The sequence below is a fragment of the Nematostella vectensis genome, chromosome 4, assembly GCF_932526225.1.
Source record: "Nematostella vectensis chromosome 4, jaNemVect1.1, whole genome shotgun sequence".
In the NCBI taxonomy this organism is placed as follows: Eukaryota; Metazoa; Cnidaria; class Anthozoa; order Actiniaria; family Edwardsiidae; genus Nematostella; species Nematostella vectensis.
Window position 1 is genome coordinate 12,827,893 of NC_064037.1, and position 14,980 is coordinate 12,842,872.

Below are 14,980 nucleotides of genomic sequence, written 5' to 3' on the forward strand. Positions count from 1 at the left end.
ATGGCTGATATTCTAACAGATAATTTTTATGTTAAAACCATTGGGGAAACCACAGGGAGCCCAAATTCTATAAAAATATTTGCCTTTATAAATTCAAAGCAGCAGTGTCAACCCACTTTTGATACTTTTCCTGTATATTCACTGTCAAAGTAATCTTATCACAAAACCTTACCTGAATCTGATGTTTTCTTGGGTATTTTTTTTCTAAAAAAGCTATGCATATCATCTCTATCAATGAGTCCAGTTATGTCCAAGTAAAAAAAATTCTATTTTCTAGGTTAAAGATATTCACTTGCTAGAAATGGCATATATGTGATCCAATCCACTGGTGTATCTCACAGCACAAGTCTAAAAAGGCCTAGTTATTTTGATTAAAATCTAGGGGTGGTGGATTAAAAAACCCCACACAATTGTTCATTTACATACTGAAGGTCGTGTACTATATGTCAAACAAATCCATTTTCCACATTTAGCATAGGTTCTGGCATAGAATATGAAAATCTGGGTCTTTTTTCTGTTCCGGCCTAGAAGTAAACCTTTCAGGGCTTCTGGAATTACGCGAAAAAAAAAAATCAAAATTACGCGGGATTCTTGGCTAAATTACGCGGAAAATCAATCATTACGCGCTAAATTACGCGGGATTTTGCAATACATTTTTCTTTAAAAATCAAAATTTTGCGGGATTCTTTACTGAATTACGCGCTAAATTACACGGAATATCAACTGTTACGCCCTAACAACATTTTGTACCGAAGGAAAGCACGAAATAACTTGAAAAAGGTTATTTTTTTTTCATTGGCTCCTAGCTACCAGCCTATTAAAAAAAGTATTTTATTATTAGTCCTAGGCTTTCGCGGTTTAGCAAAGAACGCCTAGTCATTTTATTTGTTTTCAGAAATTCAGTTCGAAATATCGCACTCTTACGAAGAATATCTCTCTTTTTTCACGAGAAATAGAGGTAACAACCCTAAAAGAACACATCAGCTGTGCAATTAAATGATTTGTCTTTCAAAATTCAGCCAAATTACGCGGAAATTTGTGGATTACGCGGAAAAAGCCAAATTACGCGTTTCCGCACAAGCGCGTAATTCCAGAAGCCCTGACCTTTTGACAATTTTACTTCCGGTTCAATATTGTAATAAAATGGTCTTTTTTAATCGAGATAACCGTATTTCACAATAGTACAACTAACCGAATTCAACTCTAATGCCAGGCTGAATGACACAACTTAAAAACTACATCTAGCTATTTACATAACTAAGCAAGCGCACATGCAAATATCTAAAGAATGTCCCTTGGTGTTAGTCACAATGTCTCGTGCTATACTCAACAATATTCTAGAGTGGAAATAAATTTACATTTCACTGGTGTTCTCCCCCTAAGTGCCACACCCCATGTGATTGTTCTAGCCTGCATAGCCCCCCTCCCATTTCGGCTGCAAGGCAGGCTAGATAACTTCTATTCAGGCTGCCAAGTCACCCACCAAGCCCCCCCCCCCCCCCCCCCCCCCCCCCCCCCTCTTGGATTAATCTTGGTCTAGGTTTGATAGAGCAGAAAAAAGTCTTAGGGTAGTTTTAAAAAATGCATGAAATACTATTTAGTTTTTTTAGACTAATACACTGTAATGTCAATCCTCTTGGATTAATCTTGGTCTAGGTTTGATAGAGCAGAAAAATGTCTTAGGGTGGTTTTAAAAAATGCATGAAATACTATTTTAGTTTGTTTAGACTAATACACTGTAATGTCATTGTTCTCTTTTGTTCTGGCTTGACTATTAAACTTGAACAATTACATTATGTTGCACTGGATTTGAAAACCACTCTAACAAGATTCAATAATATACAGCATCAATTCAAGGCTACAGTACATCAGCCCACCCCACCCCCCCACCCCCAGGTTCCTTTAATTATCAGGCTCATGAACAAAAATGTCAAAATATTTCATGTAAATCTCTTGTGCCTTTGCAACTCTTAGATAGGGGCATCACAAAAAGCTTACAGAGTAAACAAGATAACAAATATCAGTGGTCCATGTTGCATAAATTTTTAATTGATTGTATTCTATTTTACAATATGAGTTTTTGTTTATGATATATACAAGTGTTTTAGATTTTTGTCATGTAGATAGCCTGCTATGCATCCAGAAATAATATTTGAGGTCGGGATCACAGCAAGAGTCATGTAACTGAAATTGTCAATCATTTGGAAAATCTGCTTTTAGTAATAATGCGCTTGTTCTGCTCTTTTTTTTATATATAGAATTGTCAAAGTAAGCCTTGTATTTGCTTAATATTAATTGACAGATTTCTTGAACACCTACAGTACTTGCTGGAGAAAGTCTAAGGTTTTTATCTATAAACTTAGATTTTCTGTGCTCTTACCCTTGTCAAGAATTGCAGAACGATTGCCCAAAAGTATACCTTCACCCCAATCATAGTTAAGCACGGTCGCCCTACTCAGAGTCAATCGCCCTACATTAGAAATGCTCATCTTTTGAAGCAAGAAAGTCATGTGTCAAAGTGCTCTACTTAACTGTGATTGGGGCGAGGGTAATTTGGGGCGACCATTCCGGACACCCTTGTGAATCTGCATCGAGTTCAAGACCAGTGATAACATCTATGATGACAGCCCTTCAATAACAATGATTCTCAGGTAGGCAGCATCACTGACATATGTATTCCAAGAATTCTCACCAAATTTGCTAGCCTCTCATGCTATAAGGAGCCAGAACATGAAAAGAAAAGCAACCCATAAGAACAACTTGGACAAAAATTGCTCATCTTCTGCTTGGGGAGAGCCCGGTGGAGCTGAAAAAAAAGGAACAAAAACAAAATTTATTTTTGATCCATTGACATTTGACTCCCTTAGATAATACACAAACAGGAGTGTGACAAGTTTTAGAAGAAGACAGTTCAGTACCTGGATGTTGTGGATTATTTCCACCAAGTGTCTAAAAAATAAACAATATAATCAAAGTCAATTTTAAGCTAAGCTTGAATTTGTGGTCGCAAATGCAACCATTTACTGAGTAACTTACTATGTACTCGTGAACATACAGTAAAAAATAAAAATAAGCTAAAGATTGAAATAGAAAATTCACACAATGCTGATATTTACAGAGCATTGCAGACATTAGTAAAACTTACTGTAGAGAAAAAAGCAAAAGGAAAAGCACCAATGCCAAATGAGAGCTGAAAGCCATCACCAAATCCACCAAATCCAGCAAAAGTCTAAAACAGAAAGTTATAAAATTAAAAACACAATAAAACACATCACAATAAGACTTCAAATAATTTTACCAAATATAAAAGTGGCATAACAACAGTTATATAAAGAGCATAGAACCTGGAAGTAGATTGCACTGCCTTATTGTCACAAGGCAAGTGTTTTGCCATTCCAATTAATGGAAATAATTCAAAGTATCAAGTCCAAAGATATGCCCTTTGAATATCAAGTCCAAAAATATGCCCTTTGATGTTTCTTGTATATTGTAAAATTACTGTAGTAGGCAATGAGTAGCCACACCCTTGGACCATGACCATCACAGACTGTAGACAATGCATAATGGACGACACAATATGGTTTAATAGGGGTAAGGCTGCTAAGTATTAGGAGTTATGATGAGATATGTCATGCTACTGTATTTCATATCTGTCAACCTCCGCAAATCTCAAGGCTTGAGAATTATTTGGGGGAGTGGTGGGGTAATTCATTTTTTGGGGGGAGGGGTGGGTTTAACCTTGCAGGCGTTTGCCGTATAGAAAACTCTCGCAAACAAATCCACTAAAATAGATCTCACGAGGGTGTTAGTTGAATTGCGCTACGCAAGGGAATTGTTGTTTCAAATATTTTAATAGAAAATAGGCAAAACAATGGAAGCGATAAAAATCGCTAAAAAGCGGGAGATTTGGTGCTCAACGCGGGGGAAGGGGTCCAAAATCTTGAGACTCCCTCTTAATGCAGGAAAGTTAACAGGTATGCTATTTCATGTCATGGCAGACTACTTACTCCATTGTTTTCTGGTTCGGTCCTCTGGGCTTGAGGTCGGGGTGGCATTTTTTCCCTACATGAGAAGTTAAAAGCAAATTCTTAGCTTTTATCTGGTGGTGAATGTATTAAATTTTCTGTTGTGATGTGGCTCTTTTAGATGGAGGTAAAAGTTGGTAGATGTTATATGTACGACATGACAGAAAAACCCTGAACATGCACACTTCGAAGAGATGGAGAAAGAAGATAAAAATTCTTACAATGGCCACCAGTTCTTCGTATTTCGGACTGATTTTCCCATTTTAAAACACAAATATTGTGAAGCCGAAATGCACATACCCAAATTTTGGCTTTTTAAGATAAATTTTTCCTTAATCATCCTTGCGCTATGTTTGAGCTCAGGGACGAAACCCTCAAATTTCAATGACACTTTACAATAAAAAAGTCGCATCAATTAAAAAAAAGTTGCATTTGATATTTTGTTTGATATTACTCACTAAGTAATTTGGGGAATTTTCCGCCTTATTTGATGTGAAATGAGCTTATTGGAAACGCCAAGTCATGTTTTTCAGTAATGTCTAGAATACTGTAGAATGCCGAAATATCATTATGCAATCACACCTCTCATAAGATATCATTCTATGCACATTAGTCTTTTTTTTCTGTATTCAATTGCTTTGAAGTATACTCTTAAAACTTTTGCTTGGGGCATGTGCAAAAGACAAGTATAACAGGGCTTTATAGAAAAATGTGCCAGATCTTTTGATTGGAGTTTAAGGGCATCATAGGAGTAAGTGGAATTTAGTAGATACAGTAAGCACACAGAAGCCGAAGCATACAGAGTAGATCATACAGTAGCTCACACCCATACCTTGGGTCCTGATTGGAGGAGCTTCCTCTCCCAAAAAGGGGAATTACTTTTTCCTTGCTGATTCCAGCTTTGCACACAGGGCACATAGATCTATTTGGTCGTGTTTCAAGCCACTACAGAAATACAAAACATAACAATCATTTTTAAAAAAGGTGGGCATCACAATAAAGGGAAGATGGATCTATTTGGTCAGGTTTCAAGCCACTACAGAAATACAAAACATCACAATAATTTAAAAAAAAGGTGGGTATCACAATAAAGGGGAGATGGATCTATTTGGTTGGGTTTTAAGTCACTACAGAAATAAAAAACATCAACAATCATTTTAAAAAAAAGGTGGGTATCACAATAAAGGGAAGAGGATCTATTTGGTCGTGTTTCAAGCCACTACAGAAATACAAAACATCACAATCATTTTATAAAAAGGTGGGTATCACAATAAAGGAAAGAGGATCTATTTGGTCGTGTTTCAAGCCACTACAGAAATATAAAACATCACAATCATTTTAAAAAAGGTGGGTATCACAATAAAGGGAAGATGGATCTATTTGGTTGGGTTTCAAGCCACTACAGAAATACAAAACATCACAATCATTATAAAAAAAGGTGGGCATCACAATAAAGGGAAGATGGATCTATTTGGTCGGGTTTCAAGCCACTACAGAAAAACAAAACATCACAATCATTTTAAAAAAGGTGGGCATCACAATAAAGGGAAGATGGATCTATTTGGTCGGGTTTCAAGCCACTACAGAAATACAAAACATCACAATCATTTTAAAGAAAGGTGGGCTTAACAATAAAGGGAAGATTGATTTATTAAATAATAATATTATAAAGGGTTAAATGACAACAAAATTTAATAATAAGTTATTAGGCCTGTTTCAAGCCACAGGAGAAACACAAAATAAATATCAACCTTTTACGAGCTCTTCTAGGCTAGTAATTTCATTGTTATTGGGTCGATTTACATATTAAAAATATATATATTACATATATTATACTCGGACTAATACAAATTAATGGAATAATATTAACGTATTTCGTCATCCAAAACACCTGATTCAATACAGCTCCCTTATCAATGGATATCCCAGTACATTCTCTAAACAGGAACAAATTAAAAGCAATACTACATCTTATATATCACTCTTATATATGATGACCATAATTTCGTCTAGTTACTAGATAAAATAACTTTACTTCACATTTATTATATTCAATTATTCGCATGATAATTTAGCTTACAGAATCCAAATTTCCGATGTTGACAACCATTAAAACACTACTTCTTACTAAGGAATACTTACTCTATGAAGACAGGGCCAGCTGTGGACAGACAAAAAATTCGTTTTACTTTCATGGGTGTAAAGCACTTCGGCAAGTGAAATGTGTAGACAGATCAGGTCCAGTCGTAAGAATCACACAAACTGTTTACAAAAATACTCACCAAAATAAATGTCCACACATACTAATCACCGCATCTCTGGCGGTGTCCAAACAAATATTACACTCGAAGTTAGCGTTAGCGCTATTGGGATCTTCGCTAGGATTATGAGAGGCGGTGGGTTCGCTACTAGAAGACGACGCAGCGCCAACACTTGTATCCGCCATATTGTCGAAAGTCTGAACACAAGCCGAAGGATCCACTGCCTCGATTTCATCACATATGACGTCATCCCCAAACACAGGGAACCCAGGCTAATCATTAATCGATTTTTAAATCGGTTTTTTAATGTATTAAAATACATTTTTATAGAAGTTTGCGGTGAGTATGCTATGGCTTGTTTGTACAAGGGATGTGTCAATTGTGTGCACAGTAGTAAAATGCGTATATATTATAATAGCATGAATAATAATAATAATAATAATAATAATAATAATAATAATAATAATAATAATAATAATAATAATAATAATAATAATAATAATAATAATAATAATAATAATAATAATAATAATAATAATAATAATAATAATAATAATAATAATTTAATATAGCATTATAAAAATCTCAATGCTTTACAAACATCCTACTCTATTCTACTCAATAATTTCGCTAAAACTCTATCTTACACATATATAACTGATAACTTAATACTAATACTTATGATAATATTTCTAGTGGTTAAAAACTAATCAATTGTTGTAGTGCCTACAAAATAAGTACGTCTTTAAAGACGATTTAAATTTGCTGAGACAGTCGGTGTTTCTAATGTGTAGGGGGAGGGAGTTCCATAATTTAGCTGCAAAGTTTGAAAAAGATCTGTCCCCGTAAGTTTTTGTTCGTCATTTAGGAATGACGAGAAGGTTCTTGTTAGCGGATCTAAGGGATCGAGATGGCGCATACGGTGTTAAGAGTTCAGTGATGTATTCAGGAGCCTGGTTGTGGAGAGCTTTATGTGTGATTGTAAGAATTTTGAAGTCTATTCTAGTAGCGACAGGTAGCCAGTGAAGTTCCTTGAGAATGGGTGTAATGGCGTCCCTCTTCTTAGCACCAACGATTAACATGAGCTTCACAGTTCATGTTCTCCTATGATTCAAAAGCAAAGAAAAAAAAAATTATCAGGGATCTCAGGGCAACAGAAAAAAAAAGGGAAAAAAACATTAGAATTACCCAGAAGTCATTTTGATCGCGGTAAGAGCTGCCAAGTCATGCGAGGGACTGGGTCAGACGTGGAGACGCCATATTGGAGACCGCCATCATGGTAAGATCGAAAAGCACCGGGAAATGAGCATAGTTCTGCCTTTCTTTTCGTTATATTTCTCTAAAAAGTAGCTGAAAACAAGCTTCAATTATGCTTTTAACCAATTATTATTTGCATTCTTAAATATCAGGAGGTGTTTTTGATGGTGCGTCGATTGAAGTTGAGTATATTCCTCGACTGTAAGGAGGGAACGACAGTGATGGAGTTGAAGAAAAAAATCGAAGGAATTATAAAGAGGCCGCCGGAGGACCAAAAACTTTTTAAGGATGATCAACTGCTAGATGATAACAAGACTCTAGGAGATTGTGGTTTCACTAATCAGACTGCCAAGGCACAGACACCGGCTTTAGTAGGACTCGCTTTACGTCGGGAGGACGGTAAGCTTTTGTTTGGGGTTTGACATTTTAGTACACAGAAATAGAAACTTGCCCTTAAACAACGCAAACCCAATTAACCCTGTCTCAACATCACATGTGAATCAGCCGTGAAAAAAAAAAACTGAAACTGCTTCAACGAGTTTGTCGTGTATGATTTTACTTCGCTAATTTACATTGGGTTATTTCGCCATGTGTTGGTTAAAGCCAGGGGAAATTACAGTACAAGAGAAATGCCCAGATATCAGTGAAAGTCATGCATAGTGCATTAAAAAAGGGTATAATTGAACTTACATTAATTTTCCTAAATACTAGGTATAAGCATATGATTTTGATAATTGTCATTCTTTCTGAATGCCAATTAAAATTGGGAGCAATAGCAGCATACCCCCATCCCAAGCTACAACAATGATGTTACTGTTTATTTTGGAACCAGGACTGGACACAGCAATATGTTGACACTCATAGCTAAATATTGGCACTGGCTTTGACACATTGACAGTCAATCTGGCTTTAAATTGTCTCCTTTTTCATGTGTATAACTCATAACTATCCTCACTTCCAAGATAATTTTTCAAGGGTCTAGCACCAAAGGCTCATTGAATTTTTCAAATGTAGGCATTCTCTGTTCCTGGTGTAAGGGAAGTCATAAGTCCTGTGCCCTCTAGCTTTCCATAGCACCTGGCAGCTAATACTATTTCTACTCTTCCCTTAACCCATTGACTTCTGGCTATTTTTGAGCTGAATTTACTGAAAACAGATACCTCCCCCCCTATTCTGAGTTTTATACAGCCCGTCAAAGTCAAACACAGCTGCACATAGTCAGCGGTATCCAAGCTTTCCAACAGTGCTTTGCGGTCCCCACTTTTAATCCCTCGTCGTTGTGCTGAAGCCAGCACAAGTTGATGGCTGCTTGTATTTTTCATCAAAAATACAGCTATGAGCATATTAGGAGAGTGTCTCAGGACATCATGAAGTCTTTTGGGGCATAATTGAGTGCTTTGCTTATGGATATTTGCAAGCAAAGGTGGATTCATGATGATTTTTTCTTGTTTGGCTTTGCCTGGACGAGAAAATAATTTTCTAATGAATCACCACAGCTCTCCAAAATGCTGTCTTTTCTGAAACCAAATTGATGAGTGTTGTGTTGACTGAGTGTTGACTGGCCCTCCCCTTGTGAATTTTTCCCTGGATCTCCCAGAATGCTTTTCAATCCGTAAAGGCATCTTCATCTGCCTTCAAGGAGTGGACATTGTGTTTTGAGGCCATGGAAATGAACCCTGGAGGATCAGAATAAAGGTATCTATTTGTGTCTTGAGCTGTGTTTGCTGATCTCTCTCCCTTTGTTGTATTTTGAGCGTTTTATTGAGAGGGGTGATTCTGCTTTTCTTTCCTTCTTTGATTTGAAATTTGTCAAAGAACCTGTGCTATTATTTGGCTTAAGAGTAGTTGCCAACACCTTGGTTGGATGCATATCTTCAAGACCATTTATCCCTTAGACTGATGCCTGAGTATCTTCATCTTGTTGTGTTTAGTTTGCATTTATGAATTTTTTGGGTTGTGGGTACTTCCCAAAGCTGGTACAGGCCGGTTGAGGGGTCAATGTGTTAAACGCAGACAGGCACTATAAAAGGGACTCACCTTAGGCGAGCTGCCATTTGTCATTTGACTTCACTGAGTGTAGAGTTCCATAGAGAAAAGCCATAAAGCTAAAATAGAGTTCAAAATTTGCCCAAAACACACCATTGATTAAGTAAACAAAGTCTATTTATTAAAAAGTTACAATATAGTTCAAAATTGACTCAAAACACACCATTGAAGTAAACAGTGTCTATTTTTTAGCCTTCTGCTATAACAAAAGAAAAGGAGGATTATACAGTTTTTCAGTTGATTAATTTTTCAAATTTGTTGTTTTTACGTGTGTACACCTGAATGACACCATTTCGAATGAGCGCAATTTCTCAATGGCTATTTAGTCGTTGTTGCTTTAAAAAAGGAATAACATTGTACAAACACTTCCCCAAATATGCCTAATATTTCTTTAACATTCTTTAGTACTTAAAAGTTATCATAGAGTGGTTTTCAAAAAACGGTGATATACTATTAAGTTTATTTAGTACTAATACACTGTAATCTCTTTGTTCTCTTGTGTTTTGGCTTGACTATTACACTTTAACAATTACATTTTTTGCACGGGATTTTCAAAACAACTCTTATTAATCATACAGCTGTACCATGTTTTCTTCAGGCAGTTAGGAAGGTCTGCACTCGTTTAGCTGTAACTGACTGATGACTTGTGCATAAGCTTGAGAAAAAAGGGGGCAGAGCTATTACTTTTATAACGCACGTTTGTGTTTAAGTGATTGACAAGGTCCCAAGGTTACTTTCATGCTATATTTGAAATACTGACACTAATTAAATAAGCAACATGTAAATGTGTCATTTTACCCAGCTTGCAGTCATGCAGCTCCGATTTTGGGGGTCTTTTACATCTTGTTGTAGCTTGCAGTGATACTCAACTTTCTTTCCTTTGGGATAACCTTACACAAGGAAATTCCATGAGCTATGGGCCGGTCTTGAATATATGACATATTTTGGATTTAAACATATGATATTTTTCACAAGACAAACTACAAAAAGGCTAACATTAGGTCATCTGTTCTAAATTGTCTCCAACTCCTACTGGTCTTATGTGTGTTATCCTGGTTTTAAAGTTTGTATGCCAGAATATTAATAAAGTATAATTGCAGTGTTATCTAACCCTTGTAAGCAGCATTATAGAAAGTGGTATCAATAATATATATTACATGGTGGCGTGAAAATGTGAAGTTTATTTTCGAGTGGTGGAGACAATATTTTACAAGTGACCGCAGCGAACAAGTAAAAATTTGTTGATAACAATTTTTACCACTTTATATGATAATTTTCCATATTTTATACAATATTTATTTGTTTCAGATGGAGAATTTGAGCCGGTGACTATCGATGCGTTGTCAAGCCCCCCAGAGCTCCCTGACGTTATGAAACCCCAGGAGGGAATTTCAAACAGCGATGGATCCTAGGCAGTCGTTACTGAATGTATTATGTGTTTAAGGCCTAGCTCCATTGATCACACCTGACAGAATTAAAAAATAACCTTCAGTGACTTAAGAAACCTGTTAGAACAAATACGAAATAATGTAACAATAGCAAGCACAACAATTTCTAAACTTATATTACTTGTTGTCAAGACTATTTTGTCCTCACAGTTTCGCAAATTGTTAAGGTGTCCATTTTCTAGTCAACTCTCCTGTTACATCTTATTTCATTGTGGTAAAAATATAAAACAGGTCAGAATGTATTCATAATCAAAATTACACAAGTTATAGCATATTAAGATTTTCTAAAGCAAATGTGATATTAATAATATTCTTTCCCTTGCCATGAGTTATTTTTTTTAATAGCACACAGCCTATATATGTATAGGCTGATATTTTCAAAGGATTTTAAATGTCCTTTATAAATTGTAACCTCATCAGCAAACACATCCTTATTATGGTGTGCTAGTCCGACTGCACAATTGTGGAAAATTTATTCTTAACTTACTACTTGTCAGCAATTTTGTATACTTCCACTAGCTGGATTTTATTTAAAACCAAGTCAAGCTTTTACTAACATGTTTCCTGGTGCTGTGTTGACTTATGCGTTTTTCTCTTATCTAGTATGTAGGTGTAGTGACTTGGTTGTAAATAAATGCTGCAATGTCTTTTCAGAACGTCTTTTGGCCATTGTCATATAATGTTAGTATGAGTCAGGCCTGGGCTTTAGGCCCTTGTAATTATTGTTCCCCTGCATAGTTAGCGTTTTTCGTCTTCTTTTTCTTCGCCCTAAAAACACACACAACCCTTGCTTGCTACACAGGCTACACCCACCTCAACCCCACGACTTACAAACCGAAGGTTTCTATCGGATTATTGGGAGGGGGGGGGCACGATACAGAAACATTAAGAAAACAATAGGGGCATAGCCACGCCCCTACTGGTCATTTCTTTACAATATTTGAAAATATTTGGGGGGGGGGGCATGCCCTCAGTGCCCCACCCCCTGCTTAAGGTTCACTTGGACGTAAGCGCAACACACTTTCCCTTTTCTTACTGGTAGGCAAAAGGTTGATTTTTTACGCTTGTTTTTGACGGATTCTTACTTGTGTTGCGCTTCCGTTTGCCTTTGCGATCTAGTGAGAACCAGCTTTTAGAGACGTTGAGAATAGGCTTGCGTCGCATTGTGATTTTAGACACATGCAAAGATATCAAAACAGTCTGGTGAACGCTTGCGATCGGAGCATGATCGAAACGATGTGATTAAAGTGATTAAATTAGGAAACAGTTTTATCGTTATACGTTTTCGACAATTCAAAACCTGAAATATGTACAGGAGACAAACATGAGGGTAATATTTTTATTACGATGAAAAAAATATAAAAAAAAATTCAAGAATAAAAGAGGGAAACATTGTTCAGTTTCGCGCATTTACACATCTGTCTCTTGATATCTAGTTCCGTCATCGTTGTCTTTTTCCTTTGAAGTGAAATTTTCTAGCTTTCCATTTTTTAACATCTCTATCAATTCATCCACACAAATTGGTTTCTTACTTGCGGTGTTGCCATTTATATCACCGTCATGCGTAGATTCAAGTTCTTTTTCGCATTCCTGCAAAGCCGCAATATCAGCCAATCGAATGCTTTCCTCCTCGTAAATCATTACATCAGCTTCCCGTGCTTTTTCAGCAAGCTGATTGGACAATCTGAGATCCATAGCGGTGAATAACCCCATAGCGGCGCCTGCAAACGCCAGCGGACTTTTGTAACCTAGGTGATTGGCCTGGCGCGCTGCCTCTATGCTGCCTAGCGCTGCTGAGAACAAAGTACTCTCCGTAGAGCGCGCCCCCGTCTTGCAGAAAATAGCGAAATCCTCGCAGTTATTGCCGACAATATTAAAATGACCAAAACCCTCGCGTAAAAGTCTGTGCGCTCGTTCCAGCACAACTTCGCTAGGGTCACTACACTTTGTGCTGTATGTTCCTGTGAAGGAAAGTGAAATATTCTTTTTAATGGCCGTAGCCGGCGTAATGCAAAGTACTTGCCCCACTCATGTTGCCGCTTGGGTGCTCAGAAGAGCCCAATACAGGGGGTCGATTGTGACATTTGACTTCAGCAATCGAATACTTAAACGTTTTATAGTATACTTTTAAACAAGTCCAGATTTTAGGTTTCCAAAATGGAGAGAGCTAGGGCGACAGGATAAAACAGCGCATCAGTAATCTACCCCTCTCTTAATGGACCACCCAGCTCCGCTCTCACCTTTCGGCATCTTGTTCTGTAGTATTTCTTGCTCACTTTCACCGTATCTATAGATATAGAACTCTTTATCAGACCCCAAGAACAGAGCCAATTCCGTTTTCACCACTCTGCAATCGGCCGGGTCTGGCTGGGGTATCTCCATTGGGGTCTGGAAATGAATCACCTCGCCATTTGCTGTGACTATCCCTATATATAATAAAGGAGATAAGAAAGGGCATACAACGTAAGGAAACACTCACAAGAATATTTTTATTCTGCTATTTATATTTAAAAAATGCGCTCAAATAATTCATTAATAATTCTACATCTAAAGTACTCCGAGAGGCTTGTACCAATTTTACAGGAGCTTAGAATATTTAAATGAAAGCTCTACAATGAAAAGGGATCGAAAAATAGCAACGTTACATCGAGACAAATGCGGAACCAGAAATCAAAAGGTTGTCGTTATATAGAGGGTCCAATGCAACTTTAAATATATTGCAATAATGCAGCTATTATAACTTAAGTATTACGCGAATGCGTTTACCGTGATGCGAGTAGCTCCCGCATCTCGGGACGAATATATGGTCGCCAGCATTCAGGATTCCTGTGCTGTTTGTTTCGTTTTCCTCCATGACTTCGCGCCGTTTATTTAGTGAAAATCCGGTTATAAAGTAAAAGATGAGGCGGCGTGTCTGGGAGCGTGGCTTTCCACGGAGTTTGCGGTAGCATTCCACCAGTTGCTTGTGGCTTCGTGCCAGGGTAACCATGGCGACATTGGTTCTAGGACATAACCGGCTCTGTATGTAAAATTTCAGGCGCGTACCCCCCCCCCCCCCCCCCCCCTTTGGATGCCAAAAAGCGGGTCATTTCTTATTAAAGAATCTTCAAATACTATGCTTTTTCCATATGATACCCATAACTGCGTACCTCCCATTCGGCCAGTCCTGGGAACACGCCTAAATTTTATCCCGAAACCGTCATAAAAGAAGGCCAATTCCCTGAAATCTCAGCATTCTTTTTTCATTGTTAGAATTCATAGCACCTTAAGAACAAGACCTGTAGCTTTCAGACCGATCTAATGATTATTGTCAAGCAAAATTGTTGCATGTGCTGGAGTGAAAAGTCGTTGAAATTGTGTCACCTCTCATGGTGCTTTTCATGGCATCGGAAACGATGATGAACATATAAGACTTCGGTCTGATATTTCTCCCTACAGACTGAACTTTTAATAATGTAAATAACTAAAAAAGCATTGAATACCTAAAAAAGACTGAATTTAGGTTCGGGGACATCCACCCCTAGGAACCTTTTGCAGATTTGAAACGCAAAAATCGCACAAGTTTAACGACGCCATATCCATTATTTACTCACCATGCGCACCCCTCCCCCCTTCATCGACTTAATCGAAATGGACAAAAAGGATTACATATACATCACTCGAATCAATCTCTCACATATATGTTTTCACATTTTTTTGGAACAATAATGTTTTGACTGTGAATCCAAATTGAACTGAGAGTTCATCAATAATTTTCATTTTTAAGTGGGTTTGCACTTGAAGCAATCATCTAGAACATAGAAACAGGCCATCAAGTGGCTGGCACGAGTATCTGGACTTAGTATTCTTTTTTTAAATGACCAATGAACTTCTAAAACTAAATCCGTCATTTCTCCCTACTATACTTCGCACAAGGCTCTTTCAAATCTGCCATTCTAGACTA

At 37.2% G+C, this 14,980-nt stretch overlaps 3 protein-coding genes across 3 annotated transcripts; 1 reads left to right on the forward strand and 2 right to left on the reverse strand.

The window, feature by feature from the left end:
* Nucleotides 1-2,027: 2,027 nt before the first annotated feature.
* LOC5508864 (E3 ubiquitin-protein ligase RNF185) lies at nucleotides 2,028-6,510 on the reverse strand. Its single transcript, XM_001629357.3, has 7 exons — nucleotides 6,308-6,510; nucleotides 6,168-6,186; nucleotides 4,858-4,970; nucleotides 4,008-4,062; nucleotides 3,146-3,229; nucleotides 2,919-2,949; nucleotides 2,028-2,806 (listed from the first exon to the last, which is right to left on the reverse strand). Exons 1-7 carry the CDS (start codon nucleotides 6,469-6,471, stop codon nucleotides 2,709-2,711), a joined length of 564 nt encoding a protein of 187 aa, XP_001629407.1. The 5' UTR covers nucleotides 6,472-6,510; the 3' UTR covers nucleotides 2,028-2,708.
* Nucleotides 6,511-7,483: 973 nt separating this feature from the next.
* LOC5508863 (elongin-B) lies at nucleotides 7,484-11,690 on the forward strand. The gene is made up of 3 exons (XM_048726773.1): nucleotides 7,484-7,565; nucleotides 7,696-7,942; nucleotides 10,898-11,690. Exons 1-3 carry the CDS (start codon nucleotides 7,563-7,565, stop codon nucleotides 10,999-11,001), a joined length of 354 nt encoding a protein of 117 aa, XP_048582730.1. The 5' UTR covers nucleotides 7,484-7,562; the 3' UTR covers nucleotides 11,002-11,690.
* A 672-nt stretch (nucleotides 11,691-12,362) lies between these two features.
* On the reverse strand, nucleotides 12,363-14,041 carry LOC5508871. The gene is made up of 3 exons (XM_001629356.3): nucleotides 13,804-14,041; nucleotides 13,278-13,463; nucleotides 12,363-12,998 (listed from the first exon to the last, which is right to left on the reverse strand). Exons 1-3 carry the CDS (start codon nucleotides 14,024-14,026, stop codon nucleotides 12,448-12,450), a joined length of 960 nt encoding a protein of 319 aa, XP_001629406.2. The 5' UTR covers nucleotides 14,027-14,041; the 3' UTR covers nucleotides 12,363-12,447.
* Nucleotides 14,042-14,980: the final 939 nt, after the last annotated feature.